This window comes from Silurus aristotelis (genome assembly GCF_946808225.1).
Source record: "Silurus aristotelis genome assembly, chromosome: 13".
Taxonomy (NCBI): domain Eukaryota; kingdom Metazoa; phylum Chordata; class Actinopteri; order Siluriformes; family Siluridae; genus Silurus; species Silurus aristotelis.
This window is the reverse complement of record NC_139586.1, coordinates 28,848,448-28,867,249: the sequence shown is the minus strand read 5'-3', so window position 1 is coordinate 28,867,249 and position 18,802 is coordinate 28,848,448. Positions and strand designations below refer to the sequence as shown.

The window sequence follows — 18,802 nt, the reverse complement described above, 5'->3', positions numbered from 1 at the left end:
GAATAACCAGCTTTCCATCTATCCATCCATTTGTAATGAGTCCATCCATCCTTGTGTCTACACTCACTTCCAAAGCCAATTCATCTGTTATTTCTCTTTGCATAAATTCATTTATTCATCATACATTTTTACATACCCACATACAGTATATCGAATTTATATTCCTCCATCCATCCATCCATCCATCCATCCATCCATCCATCCATCCATCCATTCATCCATCCACCCATCCATCCATCCATCCATCCATCCATCCATCTGCCTGTTCTGATGCACATAAATTAAAGAATGGGATTTTCATCCAGGTGGCATGTCATCTGTTAAAAAAAAAAAAAAATGTAATATCAATAATCTGTTTTTCGGAGTCACTCATATTTATTTCTCGAGTGGCATTTCAAGCACATCTGAGCAAAATCCATCTGCAATGCGCAGGTATCATCAGAATTACTACAGGCACAGCAAGTTAAAACAAAACAAGAAATGAAACCCAAGACCACATGCAGCATATGGTGTAGAATCAGGATGGATCTTCCATACTTAACAGGTGCCAATGTAAAAGAGTGCTGTCTGGTCAGGTAGATAGTATCTATAAGTCGTGCAATGGCTGGAGGGAAGCCCGCAGCACATCAGCGCATTCGGTCCCCGGAGAAGAGAAAAGCTGGAGCCGCCAAACATAGGCGAGAAATGTCTTTGACAACTGACAGAGATGAAAGAAAATCAGTGAAGGGAGGAGTATGTTGGAAGTATAAAATGCAGGTGTAATCATGCAAAAAAGATTTCTGTGGTGTACAAGTGAAGCCTACAGGATGTGTGCTCAGGTGAGCAGACAATTTGTGGTTTCCAAAAGAATTCTGATTCGTGAATGAAACGCATTGCTAATAGCACTAGAAAATGGTGTGTGTCCACACGGCGAATAGAACGAGGACTGAACCTTTGTTTCCAGTTGACAGAATTGCAGAACTAGGGAAAAAGCAATTACTTTTTTTCTTTTGACAAGTCTATTTGCTAAAGACAAAGACTGTGTAAGCCAAATAACAGCCTGACTGACATAATCGCAGGTCGGCAAGCTGAGCCCCATGGTTCTTTTTTTTTTTTTTTTTTAATCTGGATCAGTGTTTAATGCTAAAAAATACAACATAGTTCTCATCTGGCCTTTGGATGCCAAAAGTTTAAAGCAGATCTTTGCCTTTGTTGTAAAATTGTCTCCCTATTTTATTAAGGCAGAGAGCTACGAAACTGGAAATCACTCAAGATCCATATGGCCGACTCGATTTCAGCACCATGGAGAGCTGCCTACTACTGAGTCAAAAACAGGGTGCAGGAAACAGAGATTATAGTTAATGTCTAATATCTAAAATCAAACATAAAACAATAAATAATGTATGCATTATTTTTTTTACAACAAACATACCAAATTCTTACCGTATATCTGCTCCAAATAGTATAATAAATTTTACAATAAAACAAAACAGCATCTCAAAGCACATCTCCATTTTTTCTGACTATTTTTTCTCTCTGGCAGTCATTTTTATTTTCCGATTCCTTGATAAAGTATATAAAAAAAAGTTTGTAAAACACCTGAGCGTAAGGTTGCCATCCAATTTTTTTTTACATCCTATTCCACATTTAGTTCGCATTTGCTGTGGTAGATGTTTCACTAGATTTTGAAGAGATTCATTCAGACACAAGGGCATTATTAAAGTCAGGTTCTGCTGTAGGTGAGGAGGCCTGGGGTGCAGTCAGCGTTCACATTCATTAAGTTCAATAGGGCTGAGGTCAGAGCTCTATAGCAGGAGATCTTCCACACAACCCATGTAAAGCATAACTTCATGGACCAGGGCAAAAAAGCAAGAAGTTTAATGCAGGAATAATATATGAGAACCGTTAGTGTAATTAAAAAGCCCAGGTTTAATGTAGAAATGTGGAATCTTTTACAGGATGGTCCTCTAGGGGAAGAAAAATCCATAAATGTGCTAATGTAATTTCCTATAAACAAGAGCTTTTTAAAACGAGCTAAAAACCCTTTTTAAGGAAAAAAAAAAAAAATAAATGAATAAATAAGTGTAACTACTTAAATAATCTTAAACTTTTAACTGATTTAATAAGTTTGTCCTGTGGCCAGGAGTCCAATGCAGCATAGTGGTCTGTGTTTTTTCTGTAGAAGGGATGGAATTACAGTATTCTCTCCTGAAGATCAAGCATCACTAGGTGATGGTGAGTAAATATGAGTTTATCTACACAAAATGCGAAAAGTATTGGGACACTTGGCTTTTCCAGCCATAGATGGTTCTTCTTCAAGAACATCAATTTGGATGGACACGAAAATATGCTTTAAATGGGTTGGCAATCTTGGAAGATCTTGAGTGGACTGCTATAGAGCTCTGACCTCAACCTTAATACATTTAGATCAATTGGAATGCCGACTGAAGAGACATGAAGAGACATGAGGGGTGTAGAATAAGTGGGAGGCCCCGCTCCGCCGGGCGCCGCCAGTGAAATACCACTACTCTTATCGTTTCCTCACTAACCCGGTGAGGCGGGGAGGCGAGCCCCGGTGGTCCCTTACGAGGGAAATATCAAGGTCCGCGACGTCGGAGTGACGTGGGGCCGCCTTCCCGTGGGCTCACCACCTGCAGGAGGGACCGTAAGGGACGGTTCTGTGAGGATTGGGCAGCAGTCGAAGGCGGGGGCCTGCTTAGACTGCTGCCCCCACGACCCGAATTACAGATAAGCGGGAGAAAATTAATGAATGAATGAATGAATGAATGCCGACTGCACCTTTCAGTACTTGATTTTACCAGTTATTATTGTTAAAAATAGAAGGGAGTTTCAATCAAAATAAAGTGGAACATCTGTGCATTTATAGATTTGTTTGGTCAGTCATCAATCTTCAGACCGTTACATTACAGAGTTTTGCATAGAAACCAAAGGAACATGCATGTGTCTCTAGAAAACCATAAAAGACTCAGTGTTTGGACACTTTTCACAGGGTATGTGCATTTAATCCACATTTCACATGTTTTTAAATGACAAATTATCGAACACTTAAATCCTTACTCTTTTAAACACATGCTGTAGATGGCAATATCCTTGCAGTGAAGGTAAGACTTTTACATTAACAGCATTTGGGAGACGCCCTTATTCAGGGCAATGTACAGTTATCTCAGTTATACAGCTGAGCAATTGAGGGTTAAGGTCCTTGCTCAAGGGCCCAGCAGAAGCAGCTTGTTGGAGATGGGATTTGAACCCCCCATCCAACATCTTATCCACTGAGCTTCTATCTACCTTAGTCCTCGAAATGGAGCTTAGTAAAAAAAGAATAAAGGAATCTATTATATCTATACCCCAATCACATCGTTCTGCTAATATCAATACATTGGCACTCGTAGAGGCCGCCACTGCCCATAAAAATAATAAAACCCCTCAGTTGTAAGTTGTAAGCCCACCGCCTCACCTTTATCCGTTCTCACTTCTGCTTAACAGTCCACAGAGAGTCATCAAGCAGCAGCCTCTATTCTTAGCCCAAATGAAGCCATTTGAATCTGTGCCATGATCTTATTTCAATACCTGAACTTAATTAAAGTCATCCATCGGACTAAAGGGGTCTGAACATGCGATCCGTCTCGTAGTAGTAATGATGGAGAAAGTTGTTAAACGTGCTCATGTAATTTGTACATACAGTAATAAATTTTCTAAATATGTATTTTAAAAGGATAGTGCATGGAAGTAACACAAGAGGAGATTCTATTCTATTCTGTTCTGTTATATAAAGAGGATTTTGTGTCGTTCTCATAGAGAAAACTTCCACTCAGTGCATCATGACTGAACTCTCTGTGACAATGACAGTCCTTCCTTTCAGTTTATAATAAGAGGAAGATGATTCTTCATGTTCTAGGGTCTGAATTCACGGATTGTTTATCCTATAGAAAAGGTCAATGAAATTTACAGCAAATCTTTTCACCCATATATAGATCTTCTTCCCATGACATTGGAGGCACACTATTGCACAAGATGCTGCATGAAGATGCATTTTACATGGGTTGGAAATGTGTGGAAGATCTCCTGCTATAAAGCTCCAATCCTATTGAAGATGATGAATCCCAGGCCTCTTTGCTTTCTCACCTACATCAGTACCTGACTTTACTAACACCCTGGGAAATATATAAATCTCCATAAGATCTCCACAATATTTAGTAGAACATCTTTCCAGAAGAGTGGAGGTTATTCTAAAAGCACATGGAGACAATTTTATGCTCAGGTGTCCACAATCTATTCTCCATATAGTGTAAGTTACAATAAGAAGACCTGTTATAGATGCTAAAATCCCTGAAGTGGTGTAAGTGATATTTAACTTCCTCATCACTGTTTAATCTTAAGTATGACATCCGAAGCAATGTCTTTCTCTATCCAGACAAAAAGATAGACACCATATTAAATGTAAAATAAGTAAACCATTGCGCTCAGAAGATAAATTTGGAATCCATTTCCACTGTTCTGATGTTGTTCTGATTAGTAAATTGTTGTCATCTCTGCATTATTCTCCCACACTGTGCCATCAGGTGCTGGCAACGACCTGCTGCTGAATTTCCGCTCATCCAATGCCATTTTTCCAAAACAGAAATCTGGGAAGTGCCAAGAGCCCTGGGTAAACCTGGCGCCTGCCAATCGATTCTCCTAACACCGTGACAAAGCTGCTCCGAGCCGTACGGCCTACGACGGGAGCTGGCACCAGTGTGAAACTAGAGGCTATTATGTTGCTCTTCGGAGAACCTAAAATAAAATCAACAGAGGATGTAATGTGTCTGTTTCGCTATGATGTGTTTTACAATTCAGGATTAATGGGGCAAAAAAAACAATACATGAGACGCCAAGGGTTTTTTTTTTTTTTTTTAAACCATGGATCTAATTACTGTAGTAGATACTAAGGTCAGATGTAATATTTTACCATCATCACACAAATCATCAAAACCAAGTTATCGTATAAAAAAGAAGTCAAAGAACTGCAAAAGGTCAACAGCATGGCACTAAACTTCTCGGCTGGACTGAAAAGATTTTGTGTAGAATATGAGCTTAAGTAGGACCAAATTTCTGGCCATCGAAAAAAATAGAGGAGGTGGAGCTGGAGGTTCAGAGTTGAAGATGCTGCAATTTTGATTGTGAGTGACGAGAATGGACAGGATTAGAGATGAGTTTATTAGAGGAACCGAGCAGGAAGGATGTTTTGAAGACAAGGTGATTGAGATGGTTTGGTCACATGCAGAGGAGGGACATGGGGTATATCAGTAGGAGAATGCTGAGGATGGAGACACCAGGAAGGAGGAGAAGAGAAAGGACAAGGAGGAGGTTTATGGATGTGGTGAGAGAAGACATGCAGGTAAGTTGGTTTGAAAAAGGCAGATGTTGAGAACAGAGATTTAGATTGATGACCCATCAAAATAAAAAGGGTTTGTAATGGAAATAAAAAGTGAAATAATGAACTAGAATTCTTGAGCTAGCAAAACTATGGGTCGGTTAATCGGTTATCGGCAAGTACAATCCAACCTCGTTATCGGCATCGCTAAAATCCGAACGGTCGACCTCTAATAAACTAAGCTACCCCTGAGTTTGTATTAATGTTTGTGACATATCATGAAAGTTTGAGGAAACGTTCCATGTAGTGAATATGAATTGAAAAAAAGTTTGAAATGTAAAGTTTGATCTGGTTTTGGTTTAGAAAACAGGTTAATAATTAAATTATAATTTATAAAATACAGAATTGCAATTTGTGTGTGTGTGTGTGAGTGTGTGTGTGTGTGTGTGTGTGTGTGTGTGTGTGTGTGTGTGTGTGTGTGTGTGTGTGTGTGTGTGTGTGTTTTGCCCGATGGAGCAGTAACTGAATCTTTATATTTTTTAGGAAACAGAAGGCTCTGCCGGTGATCTGCCCAGCTGCCTGTGACGCAGATCGATACCATCATAAAAAAAATACAAATAAAAAACAGGTAAAATAAAGGCGGTAAATAAATGTGTGGTCTGTTCTTCCTGTCTTCTCTCGTTCCCCCTCCCCATCCTCCCATCTTCCACCTAATGGATTGTGCAGTGGCCTGGTATGTGGTTTGCCCATGTTGCCATGGCGACTGGTCAGTATGATGACGAGCGACGACTCAATTCGGTCCCGCTGCTCCTCGGTGAAGCGTGCTCTCGCGCACACGCATACACACACACACACACACACGCGCACACAAAGGCTGAAGAGACCATCAGGGTGCACACACACACACACACACACACACAGAGACAAACACACACGTGCACAGACGGTGTGCGACTTATACACCCTCACCGCTGCTTTGCATCGACCGCTCTGAAATAGAAATATTACTCTGAGAAAGTGTGTTATAGCTACAGGGCTTTTTTTTTTTTTCTATCCCACCGTTATACTATATTACAATATCGACAATCCTCAGTGGACAACAGACTCCTGGTATATGAAGAACATGGATCATGGATTTCTTCTATTTTTTTTCAGCTCTTCCTCAGAACTCGGAACATGATATTCCAGGCGATATTTCTAACAGCCCGAACCACCACGCTGACAACTTAATAATTATTCCCAGGAGGCATCTGAGGGTTCAGGGTTCTACTCTGTGACAGATCGGATGCTCTGCCGTGCGGCTGTATGAATTTTTGAGCCGGGAAAGCGAATAAAGGATGAATGAACAAAAAGGAATATGACCTTCAGACCTGTTTTTAATTGGGTAATGAGTTTGATCTCAGGGCCTTAGAGTCTCCTGAGTGTGGATAAGTGAGGCACGTCTACATTTTAAACCTGACGGAAGCTTAAACTCAACTAAATTTGTATACCAATTATGAATGGATCGTATTGTGTGGCCTTGGATTCTCTCCTCTCCTCTCCTTTACCCAGTCAGGTGGGTAAAGCACAAGGCATTCGTCTACTGCCTCAGAAGGTTATGATTTCAAATCCCAGCCCTTAAACAAGCCCCTTTTTTCCCTATAAACTGCTCATCTTCTCTCTTTCTTCATACTTGTTTTAATTCCAACTGGTATTTTCTGGAACCTCACTAAATTACAGAGATACACAGATACACTTTTTGGACAAAAGTTTTGGGACATCTGACTTTTCCACCTAAACATGGTTCTTCCCCAAAAGTCTTATTCACTTAAACTAGGAGTTCCAAACCTGCTCTAGCAAAACTAAATATATTTATGACAGACAATTTTTTTCTCCAAAGATAAAAATTGGAAATCAAGTTATGCATCGTCAAACCGATCTGAAACGAAGCAAAAAAGCAAAACAAATTAAGAACAAAACTTTTAGAAAGTTAGTAATATTTTTTCCATCACTTGAAGCAGGAGATCCAGACCTGTTCCTGCTGATGAACAGCACAAAGCCAGCTTCATAAAGATCTGCTTTACATGAGTTGGAAATATGTGAAAGATCTCCTGCTGTAGAACTCCAACACTATTAAACATGATGAATGTAAAAACTTACTGCACCCCAGATCTCCTCACCACACCTACATCAGTACCTGACTTTACTAAGGCTAAACGAATCAACACAAATCTTTACAAAATCTAGTGGAACATATATTTACCCAGAAAAGTGGGGTTTATAATAACATCAAATTGGGACTAAATGTGGAATGGGATGTTCAGCAAGCTTATGGTCAGGTGCCCACAAACTTTTGGCCAGACGAGTAGAAGTGTATATGGTCCTAACTTAAATTCCAAAAGGAACTAGAATGTTGCAAATGGACCGAAGAAGACACACAATGTGGTCGGTGGCAACCTGAGAACCAGAGCTCATTAAATAGTAAATCATTTTAAAGATTTTATCGATGTGAAAGAAAAAAAAAAAACAAGAAAGAAGTTATTTGCCAGAGGTCTGAATGTCTTCCCTTCATCACTGAGACCTTTAACACCCCTTAATCTACATGTCGTTTAGTCATGTATGTGTTTTACTTTGCATTTGTAGAATTGAAGGGTGAGGACGTCAAGGCAACTGCCACCCTAAGAAAAAACATTGCCACCCCATCTGCCACCCCAGCGCTGGTATCTTAAGTTTATAAAGTAAAAATATTAAATTAAAGTAAAAAAAATGTTACAGAAGAACCGCTTTAATATGACTTCACTCTTTAATGGTTTTAACTTTTATGTTGCTTAGTAGTTTGTGTCTTCAGGATTCAGGACATGTCTTTAGGACAAATACCCATTTGGGCGGTGTTGCTCATTATGCTGATTTAAATGTGGTTTCTGTGTATTTGTTGAGTTTTTTTTTTTACAGTAAACCAGTAATTGATACACCCGAGGCTTTGTATTTATATATAATCTGTATTGTTCGCTCAGTAAATGAAACTTGGAATAGACTTAAACCTGCAACAGGTTTGTGTAGAATTCGAGAAACGGAAGTTTAATATCCGTCTCGTTTCATTTTCTTGCGTCAGTGTTGCCGCCCCTCATCATCCCCATGCCACCCCATAAATCATATGTTTCATAGCAAAGCATGAAGGGAACTTCATTGAAGTTATTGTCCTCTCCCACAGCATCTGTCCATGTCCTCATCATTCTCTCTCTTAGTCATGGACAGAGGGGCAACATGTCAGAGCTGATTATCTTTAAACCCCACCATGTCTTATGTGTGCCCTTCATCCCCGAACAAAATGACACAACCTTCCACGGCCTCTCCGTCTGTCTATTTTAGTCTTCCACCATCAGCTGTGGCTTCCAAGAACCTGGCTGTAATTTGTCTTGCCTTCTCTCCTTCTCCCCCCCCTTTCAGCTTCCATTATGGTGCTGGCTGGAGCACACCTGCATTCGCAGACCTGCCGGGGGACATGAAGATGGATTGGCAGAAAGAGGAAGTGGGCCTTGACTGGCCCATCAGTGGCCCTCATTCAGCCAGACTCCCTCAGACAGGGGCCCCGAGAGAGAGAGAGAGAGAGAGAGAGAGAGAGAGAGAGAGAGAGAGAGAGAGAGAGAGAGAGAAAGAGAGAAAGACCGTGATGTGCCATCAAGCATGGAGTACAACCACTAACCTAACCCAGATCACGCAGTCACATGACTCAATTCCACAGACACTCATGCCCCGTCTACAGCCGTAACCTGAAATAGACTAAAGAGGCTAAAAATACAAAACATTAATAAATCTTTTTTTTTCCTTTTTTTTCAAACCCCCTAAACCTGTGCTGCCTGAGGAAAAAAACACTCTTGCCAGAAAAAAGTGGCTCAAGAGAAGCAGGTTTGGTGCATCACTAAATAATTTATCTTCATCCTTCAGTTTTCCATTTTCCATGAAAGGAGGGAGGAGAGAAAGTGAGTGGGATTTTCCATAATTTTAATGCAACTGATTGTCAAAATTTTTATTTATTTATTTATTTATTTACTCGCCGGAAGTGCCGGAAAAGCCTTCGGATTGAATACTGTTTCCGTGACTTTTTTATATTTCGGAATTCAGAGCGTTTCGGTTCGAGAGGACTTCGCAAGAGGCAGATAAAATGTGTGTGGGTGTAAAAAAGGATGATGATGATGATGATGAATAGAAAAGGATGCGAGTCCATTTCCGCCTTTTGAAGAAAGTCAGAAGGGAATCGCTGGATGAGGAGAACTTGGCGACCTTGGACACAAACACACACATTGGAATCGTACACATTTACAGCATCATTTAGACAGACCTACAATAACCTTAAGTCCAAACGCTTCTATAAAAAAGGTGGAGGAAATGGTAAAAGAATTACTATGACTCATACATAAATGTTGGCCAAATGTATTGGGACACCTGATCTTTCCACCCATACGTGGTTCTGGACCCAGAATGTTTCCACACAACTGTATAGGATGTATTTGAATGCGGTTCACTTGAACTAGGAGACCCAAACCTGTTACAGCACGACAATTCGAGACCCCTGTGCACAAAGCCAGCCGCTCCATGAAGATGTGCTTTACATGAGTTGGATTTGGTGGAAGATCTCCTGCTATAGATCTCCAACCCTATTGAACATGAATAAATGTGAATGCTGACTTTCTCACCTTCATCATTACCATGAGGACACCATTGTGGCTGATTGAATTACCACAAATCCCCACAAAATCTAGTGGAACATCTTCCCAGAAGAGTGGAGGTTACCAATTTTATGCTGTGTCCACAAACTTTAGCCCATATAATGTACGCAAGCAAAAACATGTATTATAAATGTATTAGTAGTTTCATTATTTCTCTTCAGAAACTGCTTCATACTGGAAATACTTGTGATGGATACGGATTCTCTACAGAGAATGGGGAACACACACACACACACACACACACACACACACACCTAGGGGCAGATTCAATGTAGCCAATCAAGGACACCAGAGAACCTGGACAAAACCCACACAGACGCAAGGACAGCATGTGAAACCCCACAGACAGACAAACAGACAGTAACCCAAGCCCTGGATCAAACCGAAGTCCCAGAAGCATTGAGGCAGCAACACTACCCTCTGCCCCACCATGCTGCCCTTTAACCACTGTTCCAGCACTGAAATTACACAAAATAAACCGAGTGGTCACATGTTTCCCATTACACATGCAATTTGACATTCCACTCGTATCATTATAGAACAATAAATATATCTATATGCAGTATTTCATGACATCACCGTCGCCTTCGTCGTTACTTACACCGGGCATAAACACGCAGCAGGTTTCACATCGAAGCATTAAAGCTCAGATGATAATAAAAATTGCACTCAGGTGGGAAAAACGCGAACAATTAAACAGCACGCAATTCCGCATGCACACGCATCTAAACGATTTTTCAACCAATCAAATGAGTATTTAGGTGTAAAAACCCGTGACCATAATCGTTTATCAAACCTTAGACAAGGGCTAGTAAAGACATTCAGAGTTGTTTCAATCGTATTGGTCGTGTCATACGCAGAAATACATTCACACAGCTTTGTATGCACACACACCCACACACACACACACACGTGCAGTTAGTGCTGGCTGTTGTGTGACAGACCGGCATGTATACATGCTGATGTTATTGCCTCATCTCACAGGACACTGATAAGACTCCAATTTATAGAAACAGACAGCTGTCAGAACGTCTTCCTCTCAGTCCTCCTTTTCCTCCCACTCGGCCTGCAGGGCTCTTTCCCAAGCAGACACACACCCTCGCTTCTGCTCACTTCAGCAAGCATCCTATTATTCTGATACAGCTCTGGTCTTTAGTGTAAAGGGACAGAAAACTGCCATGCAGGTTATTAGACATAATTATAACAGCATAACATAAAAACTGTGAGAAAAACGAATGTGCAACCATAACGACCATCTGAAATATCAGAGAGAAAAACATTATCTAAATGTTCTATACACTCTCCATTTAATATCCATCTATCCAGCTAGACAGCATATTCTGGTAATCCCTCTTTTGCTGCTAAAACAGTCGTGATCCGTCGATCATCAACAGCATGAACTTTTTCAGCAGCTACAGGAACTCGTCTGTTGGATCGGACCACACGGACCAGCCTTCACTCCACACGTGCATCTATGAGCCTCAGCCGCACGTGACCCTGTCGCCGGTTCACCACTGTTCCTTCCTTGGAGCACTTTTGATTTCTGAACACTGCAGACCAGGAACATCCCACAAGAGCTGCAGTTTAGGAGACGCTCTGACCCAGTCGTCTAGACGTCACGATTTGTCAAACTCGCTCAAATCCTTACGCCCATTTTTCTGCTTCTAACATCAACTTTGAGGACAAAATGTTCACCTGCTGCCTAATAAATAAATCCACACACTAACACGCGCCATGATGAAGATCATCAGTGTTCATCACTTCACCACTGAGAATGTTATAATGTCATAGTATATATATATATATATATATATATATATATATATATTACATGCCTGGTCAATTATAAAGTACACACTAAAGCCGGACTACTTTTTCTCGAAAGATGAAAAAGGAAAAGGAAATCAATGTATATATCGTCAAAACAAACTGAAACGAAAAACAACAATTGAAAAAATGAAAATCAAATATTAAATCAAGTTCGTCATATTTTTTAAGCCATAATAAACCTGTGTAAAAAGCTCCTGTTAAAGTAAACCAGGAATCAAACAAAAAATATGTAATCCTGTGGCTTCCAAAAATGTTCCCTTCACCTAGACTAGGAGACCAAACTTGCAAAGCATGACTATGTCCCTGTGAACAAAGCCAGCTTGATGGAGATCTGCTTTATAGTGGTAAAAGTACACTCTAAACTCTAGTGGAACATCTTCCCAGAAGAGTGGAGGTTATTATAACAGCAAATGTGGATGAAATGTGGAATGGGATGTTCAGAAAACACATACCAGTCTTGTGCTAAGGCGTCCACAACCTTATGTTTATACAGTGTATAGTGCATATATTCAGGGTATACAAAACATATGCAGGCTGTATATTTGACAAGTAATAATAATAATAATAATAATAATATGCTGAAAGTCCAGCTATATATAGAATCCACATAAAAGCACCAACGCCAGACAAAAAAAAAGATAATTTTTCACAAATTGTGGTAAATTGATGTAATGAGTTTTATTACTATTTGCTTTTATTTTTTATTAAAATAAACAAATGTTATATCTCAGTGCATATCTAGGCATGAACATATACAAATTTTGCTTGTGTGTGTGTGTGTGTGTGTGTGTGTGTGTGTGTGTGTGTGTGTGTGTGTGTGTGTGTGTGTGTGTGTGTGTGTGTGTGTGTGTGTGTAAGTAGCTTCAGCTCATAACTAGATGTATAGATAACTGCTGGTAATCTGGCTGGCAGATGGCAGACGGTATCCAGAGCTGGCAGACTGAGATCTCAGTACCAGAGTCTTCATTTGCATTCTTATTTTTCCACTGATTTCTAATTATGACTTCTTTTGTTCCTTTTTGATTGTGTATTGTTTGCCTCCATGGTTTTCATGGATTAACGTGTATAAACGACACAAAGTACAGTACAGGTTTCCAAAGTCTAAATCAAGTCTATTTTATAATATTACAGTAAATGATGTCCCATCATGTCCTATCCCATTTTCTCTTATTTATACCTTTTCTCTCTTATCCAATTCAATCCCATATCATTTCCTCTAATTCTATCATACCCCATTCCATCCTATCATACCCCATTCCATCTCATACTATCATGCGATCTTACCCCACACTATCCCATCCCTTCCAATTCCATTCTCCCTCATATCCTATACCCATCCCATCCTTTTCATTCTATTCCACTCCATTTTTTCCATACCATGGGATGGAATCCCATCCCATCTCATTCATTCCTCTTCCATCCTCTTCTCTATCCCATTTCATATCATTCCATCACATCCCATTCCATTCAACTCCATTGCATTCCATTCTATGCCAACCTTTCCAATCCCATCCTATCCCATTCCTTGCTATCATACCTCACCCTATCCAATTCCATTTCCTTCCACCCCACTCCATCCTTACCCGATTACCACTATATCATCCTTTAGTAACTGGAATGTGGTGGATGTGATCACATAATAATGAGATGTGATGGGTTCAAAATCCACCCCCCCACCCACCCCACACACACACACACACACACACACACACACACACACTTTCTGTTTTTTTTTGTTTTGTTTTGTTTTGTTTTGTTTTGTTTTTATGAGATCACAAATTGAGGTCATCTGTACTGCTCCATGAATCAGACAAAAAGCACAGAGAAACTGTCTGTTTGGGAGGAACTGCTGAACCAAAAACAAGCTGCTGTAAACTATAATCCGACACATCCAGATGAGTTACCGCTCTTAAAAAGCACAGGGCTACTTTACCATTAGCTCAGACGACACCATTCACTTTGATTACTTCCACCACGCTTGCAGAAAGTGTAAAAAATAAATAATTTGACAATAAATTTAACGTAATAAAAGCGATTATCTTTGATGAAAACAGGAATATTTTAAAAGCTTCCTTTTCACCATCGTTCCAAACTGGAAAATGGCAAATAAGTTTAGGCCAGACGGATTACCGCCTCTCCAGCCTTTTCACTGTGTAATAGTTGGGAGTTAATAACGAAACCGGAGGCATAAATAAGTTGTAAGTCGTCTCCAGGGGAATCCGAGTTTACATGAATTACGCTGAAGCCTTTGGCAAACTGCATATCAAGCAGGATTTTGCAAAACAAACAACTGGCATATCTACTTACCATCAGCACACAGCAGCAGGGGTTGTGCTGAAAGATTTAAAGTCAGCCTGGTCAGGGGACGGAGTGTGCAGATATAGCAGAACATATACACACACACACACACACACACACACACACACTCTCATACACACACTCTCATACACACACTCTCATATACACACTCTCATACACACACTCTCATATACACACTCTCATACACACATACACAAACTTCAATTTGTTACTTCATTCTTCTCTCTCTCTCTCTCTCTCTCTCTGTCTTTTCCTCTCTCTCTCTCTCTCTTTCTCTCTACACCATCCCTCATGAGGACACAAACATTTGAAATAAAGTTCATTCAAGGGCATCAAGTACACAAGCTTGTGCATGTGTATCTTTTTTACAACTTTTTCCTTCACATATTCATACACATACACTTTATGGACAAAAGTTCAAGTTCAAGTTTATTTCTATTGCGCTTTTCACAACAGACATCGTCTCAAAGCAGCTTTACAGAATTTACCAGTGAAGGTGAATGGTGTGTGTTTATCCCTGAGGAGCACCATGGAGACTGTGGTGAAGGACAAACTCCCTTAGATGTTATGAGGAAGAAACCTTGAGAGGAACCAGACTCAAAAGCAGAACCTCATCCTCATTTGGGTGACATCAAGAGTTTGATTTTAGTCTTTAAACACTACAGAACACTGGAGAGTGAGAACTAACATGAGCACTGGAGTGTGTGATTATGACTGATGATCTTCTACAGTCTTTTACAGTCATTTGATGTTGAGGAACCAGGAGCTACTGAGCAACAGAGCAAAATGGGACACCTGCCTTTTTCACCCATATGATGTTCTTTCCCTGAACTGTTACCCCAAAACTGGCAGCAGACACTTGTGCTCAGTGGAACTTATAGACCTGAACCAGTTCAATTCATGACAGTGCACTTGTACACAATGAATAAGACATAAAAAAAAAGGTGGTAAAGGCATCTGCTATCTGCTGTCATGATTTCAAATCTAACGATTCCATATACCCTACACGTTCCCTTTAAACGTCCCCCGTCTCCCTACACGTTCCCTTTAAACGTCCCCCGTCTCAATTATATCCTTTTTTGGATAAAAGTATCAGTCAAAACATTTCTGCTCTTCAAAATTGCTGCTTAGAACCACATTGAGAGATACACACATACACTAGACAAAACTAGAAGACCTGTTCCAGCACCAAACCTGTTCCAGCATGACAATGAAACCGTGCGCAAACTGAGCTCCACGAAGATCTGCTTTCTCCCTCTATAGAGCTATTAACCGTATTAAACCTGAGGAATGTGAACGCTGACTGCAGTTTCCAAGCCTCCTCACCTACATCAGTACCCGACTTTAATAAAACCCTGGTGTCCAGCAGATCTTCTTTTCAGAACAGTGAGGATTATTATAAAAGCAAATGGGGACTAAATGTGGAATGGGATGTTTATAAGAGAAGCACATACCAATCTAATGCTCAGGTATCAACAAACTATATACACACACACACACACACACACACACACACACACACACACACACACACCTATCAGGCATAACATCATGGCACCTGTAAGTAAATGGAAGAGATTTATTAGGCAGCAAGTGAACATTTTGTCCTCAATGTTGATGTGTTTGAAGCAGGACAAATGGGTGAGCGTAAGGATTTGGGAGAGTTTGACAAGGGCCAAATTGTGATGGCTAGACATGTGGATGAAGGTGGGGAGAGAAGGCTGGTCTGTGTGGTCCGATCCAACAGACGAACTCCTGTAGCTCAAATTGCTGAAGACGTTAATGCTGATATTTGATGGGTCAAAACTGTTTTAGCGGCAAAAGAGGGAGCCAGGCATTATGTTATGCCTGATCAGTGTGTGTGTGTGTGTGTGTGTGTGTGTGTGTGTGTGTGTGTGTGTGTGTGTGTGTGTGTGTATATCTTCAAAGTACAAATTAAATGTACAAATAGTACTTGTACCTCTTCGACCCTGACTGATTCCCTCGAGGTTGTGGGTGCAATTAGTGTCTGAACAACCACCAGGTCAGCTTTAAATCAACTACAATCCTTTGCCTTTTTTCCTTTTCGCTCTGCTTTTCATGCTCCGTGTAACCACATGGAGACGTCCCCTGGCATTCTTGAACAAATTCATTTCTATTATTTGGATGCCCTTTAACACAAAAAGCCACACACGCTCTGGAGATAAAAGCAAAAGGATAAAACAGACTCGGTTTTGATGACCTGTTGGAGCAGTTCACGCCTATGTATCTCTCATTTTAATTCCACGTCCACAACCAGAAAAAAAAAAAAAAAGCCGAAACCCTGTTTTAGATAAACCACAGAAATGTGTGTCTGATGTTCTCCTAATTCTTTATAACGTTCTGTCTCAATGCTGACAACAGACAGGGACCCTGACAGCCCGATTTTCTTTTACAATGACTTCCCGGGCTTGTTTATTATTATAATAATAAACGAATTTAATGGAAAGAATTTTGAAAGAACCAAAAAGAAAATTGACATTTTGCTGTCCCTGGCCCTCCTAAGCACTGCACATTGAAAGCATCTGATCAATTCCTTGCTGTATCCACGACAGTGGAGGCATGATAAAGTCGGCTTCAAGCCTGATCTTAAAAGGCTGGGGCTTATCGATTTATTCCCACATCAGTTTCTTGCATTTGGTTTCAGACTGCATATGGTGGCCCGTAATGAAAGCCCCGGCTGTAGAATAGCAAAAAAAAAAAACTCACCCCTGGCAGCGTCTTCTGTTCATGGAGGGCGTTCTGGGCTTTGATAGCTGACTCTCGGGCGCAGTAGGTGAGGAACGCGCAACCTGTGAGACAAAGCAACCAGGGAGACAAATCGACCAGTTAGTGCAGGGTTTTGTTTAAAAATTCAATCGCAACACAGGACACGGCCAATTTTGCATTTTATGATCCCAATAAGTAAAGGCAAGGGGGGGAAATGAATAATCCATGAGGACATGGTCAGGATCTGGGTTTGAGCGCAGAACAAACTAATAATAATAATAAAAGAAAGTGTCACGTGTGTGTGTGTGTCTTTCGGTTTATTGTTTGTGCTGAAAAATCGAGCTGGCACCAACCATTCCTTACAGTGACAGGGCTGGGAGAAGTCCTGGAATATTGGTTAAATACAAACAGCTCCTTTTCTAATATGGTGGAGCCTGTTTTATCTGTTCTTTGTGTGTGTGTGAGAGTGTGTGTGAGTGTTGTAGCTCCAGCCTGAGCTCCATACATCAGCCTGTCGTCACTGTCCAAACCACCCACGTCTCAGCTGGGTGGGATAAACTGCGACTGCTCCTGACAGAGAGATGGTGCAGAAGGGAAGGCCCTCGGGGGGGCGTGAAGGGACGCAGACAGTGGGGGAGGACAGCATAGAATATCTCATAGCCCACAGGGCTTCCAGAAGACGCCGTGAGACACGATCACGCGAGTGAGCGAGGGGCGTTCGTTCAGTCGAAGCAGCCTGAGAGAAACCCAGGGCCGTCATTAATGTGCCCTTGCTCTACGACAGTGACAGTAAACATGCTATAATGGTGCACCTGTGCCGGTGCCAGGTGACGCTCTGCCAGGGTTAAGCTGCTTCACTGGCAGCTTACAAACCCCTCAGTGGGGATCACACTTTTATAGGTGTGAAAGTGACTGCTATAAAATGGATCTGCGCTCTCTGCTCTCTGCTCTCATCCTTTTTTTTCTATTTTTAGTCAGCATGTTAATGTGCACTCTGGAGACCGGATCGTTTCACACGACGTATCGTCGTTGCATTTCCTGATTTGATGTTAAGAGCTGCTTTAATTATTACTCTCAAATAATGAAGTGCGTACCAACAAGCAGAGCCATAAACAGAGATTTTTAGAAATGTTTTAGAAATGCTGAAAAGAGATGACCCTAACTCTAACCCTAACTCTAACACTAACTCTAACACTAACTCTAACCCTAACTCTAACACTAACTCTAACAATAACTCTAACACTAACTCTAACACTAACTCTAACACTAACTCTAACCCTAACTCTAACACTAACTCTAACCCTAACTCTAACCCTAACTCTAACCCTAACTCTAACCCTAACTCTAACACTAACTCTAACACTAACTCTAACCCTAACTCTAACACTAACTCTAACAATAACTCTAACACTAACTCTAACACTAACTCTAACACTAACTCTAACCCTAACTCTAACACTAACTCTAACACTAACTCTAACACTAACTCTAACCCTAACTCTAAACCTAACTCTAACACTAACTCTAACCCTAACTCTAACACTTACTCTATCACTAACTCTAACCCTAACTCTAACACTAACTCTAACACTAACTCTAACACTAACTCTAACACTAACTCTAACACTAACTCTAAACCTAACTCTAACACTAACTCTATCACTAACTCTAACCCAAACTCTAACCCTAACTCTAACTCTAACACTAACTCTAACACTAACTCTAACCCTAACTCAAACACTAACTCTATCACTAACTCTAACACTAACTCTAACCCTAACTCTAACACTAACTCTAACACTAACTCTATCACTAACTCTAACCCTAACTCTAACCCTAACTCTAACACTAACTCTATCACTAACTCTAA

General features: G+C 40.6%; 1 protein-coding gene across 7 annotated transcripts in view; it reads right to left on the bottom strand.

The window, feature by feature from the left end:
- Positions 1-18,802, bottom strand: part of celf5a (cugbp, Elav-like family member 5a) — a 194,291-nt gene that overhangs the window by 161,820 nt on the left and 13,669 nt on the right. For all 7 annotated transcript variants that reach the window (XM_083559233.1, XM_083559235.1, XM_083559237.1 and 4 more), the window contains exon 2: positions 16,933-17,015. In XM_083559233.1, coding sequence (XP_083415359.1) covers positions 16,933-17,015 — 83 coding nt within the window. The remainder of the gene's footprint in view (positions 1-16,932; positions 17,016-18,802) is intronic.